This window comes from Rhinatrema bivittatum, chromosome 9 (assembly GCF_901001135.1).
Source record: "Rhinatrema bivittatum chromosome 9, aRhiBiv1.1, whole genome shotgun sequence".
Lineage (NCBI taxonomy): Eukaryota > Metazoa > Chordata > Amphibia > Gymnophiona > Rhinatrematidae > Rhinatrema > Rhinatrema bivittatum.
Genome location: NC_042623.1, coordinates 46,114,928 through 46,133,649, shown reverse-complemented (window position 1 = coordinate 46,133,649; position 18,722 = coordinate 46,114,928). Strand labels below are relative to the sequence as shown.

Sequence of the window (18,722 nt, the reverse complement as noted above, 5' to 3'; positions counted from 1 at the left end):
CACCAACATCCAGATCAATTTTAAACCAACTCAGATAACCACTGGTGACTAGTCATCTTGAACTGGGACAAAGAAGGCTCTTTTGATATAGAATAGCTGTGAGCATACTTCCAAAAGTCAGAGGTTAACTAAGAAAATTGCTTATATCAATGGAAACCTTCTGGCCAACTCCTCTCCTGTCGAACTAGAATACAAAGCTGATGCGCCTAAAAAAATCAAACCAGGAAAATCCACATCGATTAGTGAATTTCAGATTTATGACAACCGGGTCACAGTCCAGGTAGAATTTGTGAACTAGGATGAGCCCATCCCAGACAGAATCAGAACTGGGTCATAGGGACCAGGCTCTTCTTTTATCTGTCTGTCTAAGCCCTATCAGTGCATCTAGGCTGTGTGAGCTGCTGTCTGATAGGAGGTTCAGCTGCCAACTTGGGATGGCAAAAGTTCCAACTCTAATGATAAATTATCATAATTACTTAATGTTAAAAGATCAATATTGGCCCTAGAAGATTCATGGCACAATATACTTTAATAATACTGTTCCACTATAGTTAAATGATTCAGAACAGTTTCATTTTAGCTAGATATTCTGAGCTTCTACTGAATAACAAGCACAGCATACTCAACACACAAACACCCTACAGTTTTGCCAAACAAAGATGCACAGCATTTTACATGGATTAGAAGGTTTGCTGTGTAATTATTATAATCACCATGATAATACTGGCTCATTTGCAGGTTGTAATGGCGTGATTACAAGGGTGTACTTTAATTACAGTCATTTGTAATATGGATATCACACTTTGTACCTATTGTGAATTTGTGTGCAGTTAATGAAAGTTTAAAATAACTATAGGGAGAAAAAGATGCGAGTCACTATATCCTTTGTGTAAACTCTTGAGTGTTGCTGCAAATGTATGCTCATAGGCTGAACTTTTTTTGTGTGTGTGTGTGTTTTCTTCTTGGAAACTCTTCCCACACCAAGTACTAAATCAACGCAATGGAAGAAGTTGGTGAAAGCGACGAAGACCACGTAATTGCTTGTGCAATTCAGCAAAGTATTGAAGAAGCTATTGCAGCCAGTGCACAGGCATCTTCTTGCCATTATGACAGGTAAAAGTGGCTGAGAAAAACTCACAAAGGTGATAGTGTCATTCTCTGCTGTGCTGGAGATTTAATGCATGTCATGGAGCCACTGGAGTATGAAGAAATATGAGGGAAGCTTCCCAAATAAGTGCCTCCGTGATTATGCATAGAAAATAGTTTGAAACTGCAGAGTGTAGTCTGCACTGTTTATCTTTCAATTGGTTCCTTGAAGTGAGGTTAACCACAACTTTGTCATTGCTCTGGGTATGTGTACACCTTTCTCAGGCTCTCTACCCATGTAACCCCCCATTATAGATCCCAATTAAGCCCTTGAAATGTCCCCTGTGAAGTGGGTGTATTCATTTCCAGTCCTCAAGGGCCGCAAACAGGTCGGTTTTCAGGACATCCCTAGTGAATATGCATGAGAGAGATTTGTATGCCCACTGCCTCCTTTGAATTTATCCAGTGCATATTTAAGGATATTCTGAAAATCTGACCTGTTCACGGTCCTTGAGGCCTTATTGTGAACAGCTCTGCTATAAGGCACAGTGGCTGACTCGTGGGGAGCTCTCCGTATTTTTGGTGGTAAAACGTCAAAAGCATGGGAACCATTCCTGTTCTTTTCGGAATTTAAATTGCTCAGGACTGTACATCAAGATTGCCAACTGACTCCATTTGTTTGTCATGAAGGGCTGATCCAGAACTGGTGTTACCCCATTGTATTCATAGAGATGTTTAACTCCCAGGTCCTGCACGTAGTCAGGTCAGGACAGGTTGATCCAGGTTGATCCAGAATTGGATCAACCTGTCCTGAAAGAATGGAGCCAGTTGTCAAGCCTGCTATACATTACAGACACTATACATATCTCCAGAAGTATTTTGGGGCTCCATGTTGGTTTATTAGTATTTTTTAGGCAGCACTGATTCAATCAGTAGCTGTAAGTCTCAAAGAACATTCTCTCTTGTACAGCTGATGGACATAACTGGTATTCCTTTAGCTTTGTGCACGCTCTGTGGAATGCAATTTCTGCACGGCTGCTGAGAGCAAACAATGATTTGCAAATGTCTTTTATGATTGTTTTGCAAAACAAGTGATGGAAGCTTTCTGGCAGATCTATCTGAGAGAGATGCTCTTCCAAAGCCTGTTCATTTTACATTACAATATTTTGAGATTCAATAAAGAATTTAACATTAAAATATAAAAACAAAACCATGCCTTCTGTTGATGTGTGTTTGCAAATCTTAAGAAGGCATTTTATTCGAACTTGGAGGAGCAAAAAGATTCTGATTCAGTGATGAGGGTTGGAATGCAGAACTGATCTGATTGGTTCAAGTTTATTTTGAGAGGCTTATTAAAGTGTAATTATTATGAATTCATCAATTGCCAAAGAAAGTTACATCAGCACCTTCAGCCTTACAGATATAAGAGTCCATATTTATCCGAGTACACAGTTATATGCCAGAATCAGGCAGCGCGCGGAGGCAGGCCAATTAATTCAAACAATTCAAAGTGGAACAGTTCTTTCAGTCCTGTGTTGTACAATTAAATAGCTAAGTAGAGCAAAGAAAGAGATAATTTGTTTTTGATTCTTACACATTTATTCAAAGGCAAAACATCATCTGCTGCTTTAAATTCTCTTCCCTATCTACCTTTTTTTTTTGTTTTTTACTCTGCATTCCTCATGCTCTTTAGATCTTCCAGCTCAACTGAAACTAAGACAGGGATCTGGCACCGTGGGGAAGGCCAAAATCCTGAAATCATGGATCCTAAATCCAGCCACTAGGTGTCACCATTGCATGATGAGCGGGATTCCCTCCCTCCTGGGACTGTGAATGCTGCCTCTATAGCATCTCCCTGACATGAGACGGAAAGCAAACCCAGCTGCCTCTGCATAGCAGTGCATGGTGCAGCCTCTGAGCTAGACCATTTCCATAACTGTCAATATTAGGAATCCTGATTAGATCCAAGGAGGTTACTGTACTAACAAGGCAATGTGGCAATGTGTTAGAGTTGTGTAACAACTAATGGTCATATTATTACACAGAGTGCCATAGTAATAGAGAATAGAATTCACTCATCTTGTGACATTCCTTCAGTAGGTTTGTACCTGTCACTGAAGAAAATAGGAGACTTGTAGCAGCCATAAGGCAAGGTACGGTATGTATATATACATGTATAGTTTTATCAAATGTATAGTAACATTTATTGAGTAAGACTGAACACAATAATTTTACATTTTGTAACAAAGTATTATTTTCCTTAGGTAAAATGTCTGAGGTACAAAACCACTTAAAATATAAATATGCGCTTGATGAAGCTGACGAAAGAGGATGGTTTCCACTGCACGAAGCTGCAGTTCAGCCCATTCAACAACTGCTTGAAGAAGTTCTAGATGGTACGTGAGCTAACTGTGTGTTATGGTTTTGAGGTGTTGGAGTGGACTCTTGAGTGCTGTGGTGATGACCACTCCCACGGGGAGGAGCCCCGTGAGGAATCGCAGTACTAGGCTAGACTCTAGACACGCAAACACAGAGATTTGTCTTTTATCATACAGCAGAATGATACCACCAGAGGCAGCAGTCCAGGGGCCCTCGGCAGAGGAGGCCCGTCTCGCAATGATAGTATAGGGAGTGCAGGGTGCGGGTTCCCAGTGCTGATCTGTAGATGAGACAGACTGACACAGTTAGATTACTCACTAAGTTGGTAGCTGCATAGATGGAGATCCCAGCAGGCAGAAGTAGTTGGATACAGGCACCGAGGCAGGGAGAGCAGGCCCTCGAGGAGCGAGTACCTGATCCCTGATAGGCACCTGAAAGAAAGCAAAGGGCCCCGAGGAGCGGGTATCAAGGTTAGAGAATTACCCCGAAGGGCAGAGAGAGCTTCCAGTGGCAGCAGGGAAGCGGCAGAGTAGCTTAGACCAGACAAGTCCAATCCTTGCTAACTCGAATTGTTAGCAAACGAAGGGCAGGCTAAATATCCAGATGGCGTGACGTCACTCGAGGGGGCTGCCCCCGAGGTTCCCGCCATGACGTGGATAAAGACGTAGATGGCACCCTAGGAAGCCCTTGGGAGAAACATGGCGGATTGCCTTGCCATTGCCGTTCCGGGGACGCCGGAGAGAGCGGCGTGCAGACGCGGCGGTAGCCATCTTCCCAAGGCTAGCGGGGAGAGCAGAGAGAAAGGTGAGGCACAGAGGTCGAAGCCATCTGAGACCGACGGACGCAACACTGTGTCCACAGGCCACAGAGTATGGGGCCCCTACAGAAAACCACGTCTGCCATCTGCCTGCAGCAAGCAACAGCCCTCAGTCCAGGCGTCTCTGTGGGGTTGGATGAAATGGGGCAGCACCCAGGGTAGGTCCAAGGAGCAGTGCAAGAGGCTAGAAGTGTCCCATTAAATGGTAGGTATGATGCCCTTCCCCCAGTCCACCCAAAAATTGTTTACCACCTGGACATAAGTCCTGTCAACACGAGGCTTTTCAGGGAATGAAAGGTCCCTGGAAAAAAGAAGTTTAGCAAATATAAAATGCCCAGTAGAAAGCCAGTATGAATCACTTTACTCAGGTGTCTGAAATATTTTGGAAAATACATCTTAACAATGCACAATCACAAAGTTTTAAGTTAGCTTCAGTTCAGAGATGCCAGGTGAAAACCATCTTGCTCGTAGAGAAAACTGGAAGCTTCTTTGGCTGTCAAAATATTGTGGTACACAAGCTTGTGAGATCGTATAGGGCCCTGGTTCAGGTGTACGTTGACATCTGAAGAGAAAAATCTGTGTGGTCTCAAAAACTTAAACTGTTTGTGTCAAATGTATATAAAAGCCATTTTCAAACATACCTGTGCATAAATACAATCTTTTGAGGTATTTTCCATGTAAATCTGTTTCACAGTTTTTTTCCATCCATATTTTATCTATAATAGCATCATGTAAAACAATTTGGGAGCAGAAGACAGGCAATGGTGAGACCGCCTTAACTCTGGCAGCCAAGGCGGGCCTTACGGACAACGTGACAGCATTACTGGATAAGGGAGTCTGGCCTGACACCAAGAACAGCAAAGGAGAATCCCCTCTCCTCATCGGTAAGAACCACTTCACTTCCTCCTGTTCTTGCTGTCAGATCCTGTATGCTTGGCATTAGCATTCTCTGTCCTATAAACATGCGCTGGCAGGACAGGTATCCGAAACGATAGTGAGTTTGATCCTATGTACAGGATTTAGAGAAATACTATGGGCCAATGATCCCCGTCAGCTGGGTGCATGCCCACAGGTCGGGAACCGAGCGCACACAGGAAAACACGGCAGGCATAAGAGAAAAAAAACCAGAATGCTGTTTCAAAGAACACTGCACACAAACTGGAACATTGCATTACACCCAAGAATTTTTTGGTGCACATAGTCCACCAAAAATAAGAGCAAATATTGCTGTGGTGCTCCCTTGGCCATCTCTTTCCTGATAATCTACTCTACTCATTTTCCATCATTTCTCCTACTTCACCCGTATAAATTCCTTTGATTTGTAGACAAGACATATTATTTGTCCCTCAGTAAGGGCAGAATGCCTGGTATTCCCTGCCTCCTCAGGTGCACGGCGTCTACCGCTGAGAAGAAAAGATCTCAGCTGACCCGACCCCCCCCCCCCCCAATACCTATTGATGACTGCGGAAGAGCAGGGATGCGCAAGGGATCGAAATAACCTAGGAACTGTCAACAACACTTCCTATGTTGTATGAAATGAAATGGAAGGGAAAAAAACATTTTTTTTTTCTCATTTATGTCATTTATACACACACTCTTTGCAAACAGTACGCCCTAAAACCATTTGCCGATAGCACAAATAAAGACCTTTGCACACTACAACCTTTGGGGTAGATTTTCAGACCTGTGCGCGCGCTACCCGGCGCGCACACATGTACGCCCCATTTTATAACATGCGCGCTCAGGGGGTCACTGCTCAGTCTTCTCTTTTCCAGACCAAATAACTGAATTCCTTCCGCCTATCTTGTAGATCATGTTATCTGGGCCTGTTGATCATTTTTTTTTTTGCTTTTCTCTGGACCCTTTTTCCATATTGTCCACATTTTTCATGAAGTAATGGGTCCAAAATGATGTTATCAACTCTGAGTATAGGGGGACAAAGCCTTCGCATATACATATAATGGGGCAAATCTTTAAAGGTACGCGCGGGCGCAGATTTGTTCGCGCAACCAGGCGCGAACAAATCTGCGCCCGATTTTATAACTCGCGCGCCGGCTCTCCATCCCCCGGCACGGCAGCTGTGGCAGAGGCGTCGGTCCCACCCCCGGCCGCCCCCGGGCCGGCGCCCCGCCCCCGCACCAGGAACGCCCCCTTTTTCAAGCCCCAGGACTTCCGCGCGTCCCGGGGCTTCTTTTTCTGCACTTACCCCGTTATTCCTCATTTTCTATTTATACGTTTTCTATTTATACGTTTGATTTGTCCTCCCTAAGTATAATATCTCCTGTTCGGCCTTGTATTTCATTCTGTTTATAACAGACTATGTCTCCAAAATCAAAATCATTTTGAATTTTAATCTCCTCCTCCAGGGCACCTGCAGATTTCCCCAGTTTAGTAATATCCACAAATCTGATTAATATACTTTCTGTTCCAAATTCATTGCCTCAGGTATAAACTTAGGAGGTTATTTTCCAACTCGCGTTATGGCCTTTTCGCGTGCGTAATGGTGTTTCTGCATGCGAAAAACACCATAACGCATGGTGCGATGCTAATTTGGAAAAGGGGGAGGAATTAGGGGCAGGATGTCTGTCAAAGTGGACTGGCTTCGCAGTTTGAAAAAGCCATATCGCACAGTTTTAAAGCCGGAAATAACTACACCTTTTTCATTGGCATTAAGCTGTTACCCAGGTTGAGAGTCCATCAAGCTAGGGTGAGAGAACATTGTGCAAATCTCATCTTTGTGTGAGTTTCCTCACTCCGAAGGTCATCAAATCTTCACAAGAGTGCACTATTCTGTTCATACGTTGCTCTCTGCTTGTCAAAGTGGGCCCTAGCCCCTACACTATTACCTAAACCTCATCTCGAGTTACTAGGTGGGCCTCCTATAGAGGTATAAATACCTATCTAGTATGAGGGCATTATGGTTAGGCTCGCTCTCTCTCTCTCTCTCTCTCTCTCTCTCTCTCTCTCTCTCTCTCTCTCTCTCTCTCCCCCTCTCCTCTCCCTCTCCCCCTCCCTCCAGCTGCACATCTGCCCTTCCACCCAGCAGACCACATAGGAGGATATGGAAGGGAGTCGGCCGGTGCACAGCATGCCCTCGTCACCTCCATGGTCCCTCTCCCTTCCCCCCCCCACCTCCTGCTTGATGCCCCGGGTGGAAGCCCAGCACGCCTGCATATATTGAAAGCCCTGACCATGCGTTCCTGAGTACCAGCGTCGTGGCTATTTTGAAAACTTGCAGGACGACCGTGTTACTCACGTGTGTCATGACATTAGCACAGATAGCCACAACTTTTCAAAACGAATGCGGTACTGGCATTGAGGAAGGAGCAGAGGGCGGCAGGAAGGGCGTCACATGTCACCAGGTGACGCACGTGCTGGGAGTTGCCAACCCTGGGTCTAATCCTCATTTTTGTAGTTTGTTTATAAATATATTATGTGAAGCAGCCAAAGGCTTACTGAAATTAAGATTATACAGCATCTCCTGCCTCCTCCTTATCCTCAAGCCATGTTACTCTGACAGAGAGGAAACTTGGCCTGGTTCATCACAGGTCCCTGTGGATCTGCAGTTCCAAACTGTTACTTTCATTTTTACTAAAAGCTTTTCTAATTGAAAACCCCAGTTCTCCCCCACCCTCCTCTTTTTTCTGGGTGAGTACCAGTGAAATGAATTGCAGAGGGACGGGGCCAGCTTAAAGCACATTTTCTTAACACTGGAGATTTAACCTCTGAGTCAGTGCAGGAGTAAATGTTAACTCGTATTTCTCATGGTGGTGTCTATGTGTTTCTGTCATACTGGGCACAGCAATAGAATAACTTTGGCCACCAGAACCAGAAATGTGAGTTTTCTCCATCTTGGACCCAGGAGTTTCAATTCCAGCATTAGCTGTCCGGGCAAGAACATACAGCTGAACAATAAACAAACTCTGCACAGCCCAACTTTGGGAGAACGTTCAGCTCTAGGTACGAGAACTGAAACGTTGTTCAGCTTGCTGTAGGTGCCCACCTCGGAGGGCTCTATGCCTTGATTTTGCTTGCCATGCCTTGCCCAAATGGTAGTGTGCCCCCTGCTTAAAGGTGAATTCGGGTAGGGGCCGGGTGCTACACTTCTTTCTCTGCGTGCAGTGCAGGGGCCAGAAATGTGCTATCTGTTACAGCATCGCCTGTGTCCAAAGTATTCCATTGCAAAGCTCATCAGGATCGGGTGTGAATGAAAGTGTGCTGCATAAAATCCAAATTCTTATTATTTCAAGTTCTCAGGAGCCCTGAAAATCATGTCTTGTGTACTGTCTATCTCCTTCCTCCTCAGGTGCTGAATCTCTTCAGTAACCCTCTAACCCTGCGTATAGCAGACAAAGAAATCTGTTGTCCAGAACGTTTTAAACCATCATATATATATATAGCCATTTTATTTTGACAATGTATTATTTATATTTCCAAGCTGTAAATCTAGGGGTATATGAAATGGTGTCAACTCTGATTAAACACAACAGCAGTATTCACCAACCATGTGCAAAGCGATGGTCTGCCATGCACGAAGCAGCTAAACGGGGCCATAAAGAGATCCTGACTTTTCTTCTGAAGAATGGGGGGAACGTCAACCTGAAAGATGGATATGGGGTAACCCCACTGGGCACTGCTGCTGAATACGGGCATTGTGATATCCTCGAACACCTCATTCATAAAGGTACGTGCAGGCAATGTGTATCTCCGCAGTTGCGACTTCTTTTTCTCTGTGGAATTTTTTTCCCTTGACAGAAGTTGCAGGAAATCAAATCCTTAGGCAGGAGTCACCAACCTCCTGCTTGTCTACCTCAACCAGGCAGGATGGCCCCCACCAGGGATCTAACAACAACTTAGGAGGAAGCTCCTGAAAGAAATCCATCTTCCTCTTTTTTTTTTTCTTTTAACTCCAGACTGCAGGTTTTAAACCTCTACCATCTGCTGGAGACAGAGAAATACTGAGGGACTGCAGATGGCATGCTAAGTTAAGTAGCAGTATCAGTAAAGCTTTTCTTCTGTTTCTCCAGCTGCTGGCAGGGAGGCAAAACCCAAGACTGGACTGATCCAGAGTATGAACAGAAATGGAAGGATCCATGGGTGAAGGGGGGTAGACTCAGGAGTAATCTAAGAAAATATTTCTTTACAGAGAGGTAGTGAATGCATGGAGCAGCCTCCCCATGGAGGTGGTGAAAACAGGGACAGTATCTGAATTCAAAAAAGCATGGGACAAGCATAGGGGATCTCTGAGGAAGTGGTAGGAATTGTAAAGCTTAGCTGAGTAGTTGATGTGGATGGGCAGAGCAGATAGGCTGTATAGTTCTTTTTGCCACCAAGTTTCTACGTTTAATTGCATTTTTTCATTTCATTAGACTGCACATCCCTAGTCTACACTTCTCTAGCTCTGGTTCTCTCTCTTTCTTGCTCTTACCCTCACCTTCTGCACTAAGGAGATTTCCCAGCTGTGAGTTATGCAGATTTGACTGCCTACAGGAGGTCATTCCTTTGAAGGCAAATATTCACAGTCTCTTCTTCCACCAGGTGGTGATGTTCATGCTCAGGCACATGATGGTGCTTCTGTGCTGTTTGATGCCGCTGGAGGTGGTGATCCAGACTGTGTAGCTCTTGTGTTGGAGTATGGAGGAAGTGGAAATGTACCAGATAGGACAGGTCACCTCCCTATACACAAGGCAGCCTATGAAGGACATTTGCTGTAAGTAGAGATGTGAGCTTCTCAATTTTTCAAAAGGCACACACCTTCTCTGTTATATAAAAGAAGCAGATCAGAAAATTAAACTTTATATAAACAAAGAGGACCATATTCAGAAGCATTTAATCAGCTAACTCAGAAGTTAACTGGCTACAAGAAAATTTGAGCACTTATCCGGCTAATAGGGTCATTTATCAAAATGCTATAAGGTGTTTTTGCATGCGTTAAGGGTCTATCGATTGCGAAAAGAGCCTTTAACACATGTGAAAATGTCTTTAACGCATGCGATAGCACCATAATGTATGGTGCGATGCAAATCTGAAAAAGAGGAGGAGTGGGCTGGGTTTACCGTTTTGCAAAGCCCTATTGCCGATTTTAGCTACACCTTTTTCAATAGTGTTAAGCCATGTGATAGCTTGCGTTAAGACTTTATTGCATCTCTCTCCCTGGATAGCTAGGCTGGCTCTCCAGGACCTTAACACTGCTAAACATGGTCCCCCCCAGTGGTTGTATTTGGGAAATAGCACAATTCTGGCACATCTCAAAGTGCGAAAAAGTTATCACAATTTGTGGTAACTTAGCTCTTTGCATAGGTATTACCACAAATTGTGATAAAATTCCTATTACCATAAAACACACCCCTTTTTCTATCGCATGCGATATTTAGTGCATTTTGATAAATCCAGGCCTAAGTTAGAGGCGTTTCAGGAGCATAACTGGGAGGAATTGGTGTTAACTGGATAATTTAACCAGCTAAGTCTGGTCGACCTTTAGACCTGTCCTAAGGTTATCCAGCTACATTCTAGCCTGCCAACGTAAGAGAGCCGGCTATATTCAATAGTGCACCTGCAGTACTGAATATACCTTCTATAGTTAGCTGTATAAGTTTATCCAGCTAACCTTGCTATCCAGACAGCGAATGAATATGGACCTCTTTATGTTTATTTTTATGTTACATGCTCACATATTAAAACTGGATTATTTTTGTATTACTGGCTCAGTATTGTTGATGTAGGACTAGTTTCAAAATACCTTCTTATATTCTGTACTTGTAAATGAAACCTTTGAGAGTAGGACCCCTAGCACACAGTACATAGCAGGGGTAAGCAATTCTGGTCCTGGAAGGTTTTGGTTTTCAGGACATCCAAAATGAATATGCATGAGATATATTTACATAGAATGGAGGCAGTGCATGCAACTGTGAAAGATGGGGGAGAGTATCTAGACAGCTGTGTAAAAGGTTGCAAGTTACATGGTCACATATACTCCAGGAAGAAGTGAGATAAAGGGCTTAATGAGGGGGAGGACAGGAATCTGATCCCTGTGTCTGTAGATTAATGGCTTTGTTGCTGTTTTTAGAAAATCACTTTTTGTCTATTTATGTAGGGCACTGAAGTACCTAATTCCTGCCACATCCAAAACTGCAATAAAGAAAAGTGGATTAAGCCCGATTCACTCAGCAGTAGATGGCCAGCATGTGCAGTGTGTGGAACTGCTCCTTGAAAGTGGGTTTGACGTCAACGTCCCCTTGGCGGAACACATTTCAGAGAGCTACGAGGATGAAAGGAAGAGTGCTCTTTTCTTTGCTGTTTCCAACAACGATATTTTATGCACAGAGATGCTACTCAGAGCTGGCGCAGACCCTAACAGAGATCCTCTGAATTGTCTTCTCGTGGCTGTAAGAGCTGGCAACCATGAAATTGTCAGGTTGCTTCTTTCTTATGGAGCAAACGTCAACTGCTTCTTCATGCTGGTCCATGACACCCATTTCCCCAGTGCCATTCAGTACGCACTGAATGATGAAATCATGCTCAGGATGCTATTGAACAATGGGTATCGCGCTGAGATGTGCTTTGACTGTATGCACGGCGATATCTTTGGAAATTCTTTCTTGTGGGCCTCCTTGGAAGAGGACATCCTCCCAGGATGGACATCTTGTGTGATTAAAGATAACCCAGTAAGTATATTCCTCATAATTCTCACAGGAGCACCTGTATTCTTCACAAACGTCTGAACCGTATGAATGGTTAAACATGTGGAAGTGCACATGGCATGTTTATGTCATGGTTCAAAACAGATAATTTGGGCTGGACTGGAAGAGAAGCATTTACTCTTGTGCACAATTTTTTGCAAGCTTCTGAATTTTGCAGACGAGGGGCTCCTGTTAACTTCTACCAAATAGTGATGCAGAACTGCTAGGCATGTTAAAAGTGTCTTTGGTGCTATATTTTCAGCAGAAGCAGTTATTTCCTAAACTATTTTTCTTTGCTTTCTGCTAATTAACCCCTTTTAAAAATGAATGACTTGAGTTAGCCTTGTAACATAGGTTGCTCTATTTTTGTGCTGCCAAGCAGGAGAATGCTCAGGGCCTTTTTCAGACGCCTGATCGTCTTCAAACTTTGCAGGGTAGAAGGGCTCCTGAGGCAGGAAAGGGTGCACAAAAACAAAACAAAACCAAAATGCAAAAACAAAGCAATACCATTAAATTATACTTATCATAAGACATAAGGACAGATGTACTAAGCATGTGTTTCCATAGAAACAAACTGTATATATAGGGGTAGATTTTAAGACATGGCGCGTGCTACCCAGCGCGCACACATGGACACACGATTTTATAACATGTGCACGCAGGCGCGCGCATGTTATAAAATCGGTCGGCGCACGCAAGGGGGTGCACCGAGCCCGTGCCGAGCCGCGCTGCCTTCCCCATTCCCTCCCAGACCATTCTGAAATCAGAGCGGTCTCGGAGGGAACTTCCCTACCCCCCACCCCACCTTCCCTTCCCCTACCTCCCCCACCCTTCCCCCCCCTACCCTTCTTCTTTTTTCTGTTATTTCCAAACTTACTTCAGCCCTGGGGCTCTGGCCCCGCCCCTCCCCGCCCCTTTTAGCAAGCCCTGGGAGTTAACATGCGTCCCAGGGCTTTACTCTCGTCGCCAGGCCTTTTGAAAATAGGCCCGGCGCGCATGGGGTAGATTTTAAAAGGTTGCATGCAGGCGTACGTGTGTGCGCGCTACCCGGCGCGCACACACGTACACCCGATTTTATAACTTGCGAGCGCATGTTATAAAATCCAGGGTCAGCGCGCGCAAGGGGGTGCACAATTGTGCACCCCCTTGCGCGCGCTGAGCCGCGCAGCCTTCCCCTGTTCCCTCCCTCCTAACCAGGCCTTCCCAACCCTTTCCCTAACCTTTCCCCCCCCCAGCCCTACTCTAACCCCCCCCCCCAAAACTTTTTTTACCTTTTGTGCCTGATCCCCAGTACAGCAGCAAATATGGCCGCTGTGCCGTGAGCCCGAGCCTGCCCCGCCCCCTCCCTGCCCCTTTTTGCAAGCCCTGAGTCTTACACGCATCCCAGGGCTTTACGCTCGTCGCGTAACCTTTTGAAAATCCGGCCCATAGCCTTTAGAATTTATGTAATTAATGACATCAAAAGAAAGAAAAATGGCACACTCCATGTTCACTTTCATTTGTCTTTTGATCCAGTAGTTCCTCTTTTTTCCTGTAGTTCAGTTGGAGCCAGTGCTAAGAAGCACTGAAACAGGCTATGTCATTTCAAAATGAAACAAAAAAAAATGCCAACGAAATCCATTTTATTTCATTTTCTGTTTTTGTGCGTGCAATTTGGCAACAGCGCGCACAAAAACACAAAGAAAAACCAAAATAAAACAAATTTCGTTAGCATTTTGTGTTTAATTTTGAAAGGACATGAAATAAAAAACCCTGTTTCATTGCATTTTTCAAACGCATTCACCTCCCAACTTTTTAAAAGTTATGTTCCCTTCATCAGGTCAGTGTAAACCAAGCAGTGGACGGTGATGTCTGCAAATACAAGGAAACAGCAGGCTGAATAAAACAGCATTCGTTTTCAAAGTCACAAGTGCATTTAGTGACAGGCTAGAGGGAGATGGCCCTGGATTGGATGTACCTGAGGTGTTGCATTCGTTATGAACTAGTTGCTTTAATATGTGAGGAAATGTGTGCAAAAAATGGTTAGGGAAGGCAATAACCAGAGCTGACAGTTACAGGAAGGCTGTGAGGAAGCCAGTGCCACTACTGAGGGAGGCCCTTTGTGTTTCCGTCAAAGAAGCTCAAATGTTGCACATGCCTGAATAGTTTTAAGTTTCTTGAAAATAAGGAATTTAAGAGAATGGTTTGGTCTGGAAATCTATTAACAGATAGGTGTGTTCCTGTGGTGTGTTATGTCCATGGAGTTTCATATCTGATCTTTTTCATAAACTTAGCATCCCTAGCGACCTTTCCTGCAGCGAATCGTATCAACTTCTTAAGCAGAGGAACATGAATACGATTGTCTTCTGTTGAATGAATTCCCCTTGTGAGTAAGTGTTAGGTCCAGAGATATGTGCTGGCATACTCTGCAGTGTGATTTCTAGTAGTCAGTGAAGATTAGAGAATTTTGCAGCTAATAGCATGGCACTATACTGTTTACTGCAGTATTTATGGGTAGTTACCAGATCACGGAAGACTGAAAAGCACCCTGCAAAATGGTTTTAAAAAGAAATGTCCAGTTAATCTTCTTATCTGCATATGAATAGAGAACTACAAGGTCAGCATTCCCGAAATCCTAAACCATTAGTGAGGTCCTCACTTAGATATATGAATCTTACATGGTCAAAGGAAATATTCTTATTCCCTGAGGTATTGTCCATGTTCTTCTCTGGTAGAGTTATGGTATCATCATTTCCCAGGAGAAATACTTGCACCTACAACAAAACATTTTTAATGCAAGGTAATTTTAGTTATAATTGTTTCCAGTTGGGGGCCTTCATTTTAATTTATGTTTGGTTAAGTCTGCTTCTTCAATTCATGTCCATTCTTACTTTTTCTTTTAGTTTCTTCAGTAACCCCATAATATAAGAGGTCTGATACTGAGTTTTTATGATCCTGGCACCCATTCTGTGAGTTCAGAAACAAACACAATGGTCGGGCAGATGATGAATTGGACCTAGCTCAGAGGCTTAAGGGCATAATTCTGTACTACTGGATAGGAAATTAAAAATAAAAATCAATCTTCTCCCCTCTGTGACCGTCAGACTGACACCCCCCCCCCCCCCCCCCCCCGCATAAAATCTTCTGTCTTATTTATTTATTGATTTAGACATTTTATATACCGTCGTTCCATGTGTAGATCACAGCGGTTTACAAAGTGACGTTCATAATTTAATCTCAAAACAACACTGGAGGATCCAAGATCTCAAAGCCACAACCCTGGAATTACCTAATCAGAGTCTCACACAATGGCCGTTAATTAAAAAAAAAAATCATATCTTTTATTATTCTGGAGTACCCGGTAGTCAGGCAACAGTAAGGAATCACAAAAGGATCAGTTACATGATTCAACAGCAGAAATACCAGTAGCAAAAAAAAAAATAAACACTTTATTCTTCCTTTTCCTTTAGCAGCGCATCAAGATTCCTATTTCTTCCTCCAACAACCCATGGGCCTTAGTCATTCTTCCAACATAATCTCGTCAGTACTCCTACAGAATTGCTGAATTCTTCACAGGAGGAGATTTCGAAAGCAGGACAAAGCCTGTCCCGTATTGTACTTAAGTTTCCTGCCAGGCTCCTCTTGGGAAAATGCCCAGCATCCAAGGTAGCAGCTGGCTCGCCTAGATTGAGAGAACCAGCAGGCCTAATGGCTTCAAGTCTTTCCATCTGAATCCCACCGCAGACTCCTTCACTCCCACATTGAACCCAGGCTTGTATTTACACCGCACCCCCCCCCCCCCAAGGGTTACCTCTCCCTCCACTTACTTAAAGGAATGGGGAGCGCACACAGTGCCGTCTTCTGCTGTACCACCTTCTTCTGAGCTGACGTTGCTAACGGCGTGGGGACTGAATTTATGGCCTGGGCCCGTCACTGCTGGTAACCTGTTCCAAATACCTGCCAGACCATCTAAAACCAAAAGCCTGTCCAGGCCCTTGCAGCAAACCACGTCTTTATTTGTCTTTACTCTCTCTTCCTTCAGAGATAATGGCGTAATTCCATGCCCCCTGAGATATCAGTGTCACTCTAGACTTGTACAGCGGGCTGGCATAAACTCTGTGCGGCCACCAAACCCCCCTTCTCTGCTCTGTCTTGGAGTGCAGCCATCTCCAAGATGGAGGCTCTCCATGTACCCTTGCAGAGATCTCCCCATCCTATCAATGGTCTTGTCCTGACCAGCTGTGGCTGCTCTCCTGCCCCAAGAGGAGACCCTGCTTAATTTAAGCAGATCCTTCATTAAAGTGACCTGTATTCCCCAATTTATATTGTGGTGTTCTGCAGTCATTTCCTTCCTTCCTGACTGGCTTTAGGTTAAGGTTCCCAGGAATTACAATTCCAGGCAGCCTCCTGTTTTCAATTGCTTTTGAGACTACCACTCCCAGCAGTCTCTTGTCCTCTGTTCCTTTCTTTCTTAAAGCGACATTACCTTTGGCATTCTCTTTCCAACAACCTGTGTGCCTCTGGCTGGCTACTTCTCTCCCTTCTCTGCTGGTTGTTCCTGGTTGTGTGAGTTAACCACATCATCTCATCTGCCTATACCCTAACAGCTATCTTTATTTTCACTTTCAGTTCTGTGATTTTATTACGGTCTCTTGGCTGCAACGTTTGGTTGGAAAAGTGGTTCGTGTTTTAGTAGATTATATGGATTTTGTTCCGATATGCACAAAATTGAAGTCTGTACTGGAAAACCAAAAGGAGTGGCCAGAAATACTTCATATATTAGGTAAAACAATTTTTATAGTATTTTTCATTCAATAAAAAAGTAAAGCTTTCTTACTTTTACTGCTACTTTTTAAATATTTTTTTCTGGTTTGTGCCGTGCTTTGTTTTAAAACAGCAGTGCCACATAATTGCTCGTTTTGAGTCAAATTGGAGTAAGACATGGGAAGGCCAACATTCAAAGTGCGTTTAGTTATACTTACCCAGCTAAGTGGCAGCCACCGAATATCCGGCTATGCTCAGTGGCCACCACTTAGCCGGATAGTTGGTGGGCAGATCGGAGTGGCGCTGCTTATTTGGTTAACTTAACCTGATAAGTAGCCATATTCACGCTTATCCTGTCAAGTTAATCAGGTAAGCTAGACCTGCCATAGAACAGGTCTAACTTAGCTTGATATAACTTATCTGGCTAAGTAGCAATTTCTACACGGATGTTCAGCAGCATAACTGTAGATAAGTTATATCCGGCTAAGTTACTAACCCAGATAGTTTTCAATATTGGACTTGCTGTGATCTGGTAATGTAAATAACCCAGCCAATTATTTATGCCCATATTTTTCTGGTTTAGCAGAAAAATAATCTGTTATTTCTTGTGGTAAGTTTTGCATCTCTGATTTGTACAGTTTTGTAACACCGTACCTGCCAGAGGCATATCCAAGAAAGTTAATAAAATACTTTCCCTCACTTCCAGAAGAGATTTTCTGTAATTTTTCCTCCTTATTTTTTTCTCATTTTTCATCTTAAACTTTATGGTTTTGTCTTTACATTTTTATGACTAATCCTCTCAGGACTGGCTCTGCTAATCTTTGTCTGTTTCTGCTCAAGACTCTTGAAATATCTCTAGGGCTTTCTTGCACTTTGATGGTTATAAATTCTCATTCTACAATGCAAAATGGGGCGTAGCTACAAATTGTGAAACTATGCACAATTTAAAGTGAAGTCATTTTTTAAATGTTTGATAAGTTCATTACCTGGTTCAATACATTTAGGGGTAGATTTTTAAAAACTAAGCCCGCAAGTACTTTTGTTCGCGCGACCGGCGCAAACAAAAGTATGCCGGATTTTAATAGATACACACGTAGCCGCGCGTATCTTTTAAAATCTAGGGTCGGCGCGCGCAAGGCTGCGCAAAATCGGCAGCCTGCGCGCGCCGAGCCGCGCAGGCTGCCTCTGTTCCCTCCAATCCCCGGACCTTCCCCTCCCTTCCCCTACCTAACCCACCCCCCCCAGCCCTATCTAAACCCCCCCTTACTTTTGTTGGAAAAGTTACAGCTGCCCGAGGCAGGTGTAACTTGCGCGCGTCGGGCCAGCTGCCGGCGCACCATGTTCCGCATCCCAGGGCTTGCGTGCGCCGCCGAGCCTATTCAACATAGGCTTGGTGCACGCAGGGGGAGGTTGGGGCAGGTTTTCGGGGTACGAGCATAAGATACCTGCGTATCTTATGCTCGTACCCCGTTGAAAATCTGCCCCATAAAGTATGTCCTATGCTCGCCATCAAAAATCATATAATATCAGAGCCATGTAATGCCTGATGTGCAAACTCGAAAAAAATCTGATGCCTGTTTCAGCAAACCTGCTTTAGAGTTTGAGCAGATTAATCCAATTTTGCAGGGCCTGCACCAGACAGGATCAGTGAGAATGCCCATGGATCGACAGCGAGTTTCCATGCAAGCTAATCAGATATTTCCCTATAATCGCTGGTGACATTTCAACAAATCACCCCAGCGAACCTGGGGAAGATCTGACAATTCTGAAATTTTGCTTGGTTCAAGCTCAGCCTTAAGTTATCTGCATATTTCTAGCTTGGTGTAAAAGTGTTTTATGCACAGGAAACATTAGGACCTATTCTCTAGCGACATAATTTTGTTACTTTCCTGCGTTATATCATATTTCCTTTTTTAGCTCCTTATTTACCTTTATTACACATTTATGTATCTATCAACTTATGCACTAAACCCTAGGTAATTACATAATAAAATAGGTAAAATAAAACATTTTCTTCT

The 18,722-nt window shown here is 43.9% G+C and overlaps 1 protein-coding gene across 7 annotated transcripts in view; it reads left to right on the top strand.

The window, feature by feature from the left end:
* ASB15 (ankyrin repeat and SOCS box containing 15) overlaps nt 1-18,722 on the top strand; it is a 52,847-nt gene that overhangs the window by 32,894 nt on the left and 1,231 nt on the right. For 5 of the 7 annotated variants that reach the window (XM_029615523.1, XM_029615526.1, XM_029615525.1 and 2 more), the window contains 8 exons: nt 986-1,113; nt 3,184-3,239; nt 3,351-3,482; nt 5,008-5,166; nt 8,721-8,966; nt 9,821-9,992; nt 11,376-11,946; nt 16,570-16,723. In XM_029615523.1, coding sequence (XP_029471383.1) covers nt 1,001-1,113; nt 3,184-3,239; nt 3,351-3,482; nt 5,008-5,166; nt 8,721-8,966; nt 9,821-9,992; nt 11,376-11,946; nt 16,570-16,723 — 1,603 coding nt within the window. In that variant the 5' untranslated portion in view covers nt 986-1,000. The remainder of the gene's footprint in view (nt 1-985; nt 1,114-3,183; nt 3,240-3,350; nt 3,483-5,007; nt 5,167-8,720; nt 8,967-9,820; nt 9,993-11,375; nt 11,947-16,569; nt 16,724-18,722) is intronic. The other 2 variants (XM_029615528.1, XM_029615529.1) reach the window with 2 other exon arrangements.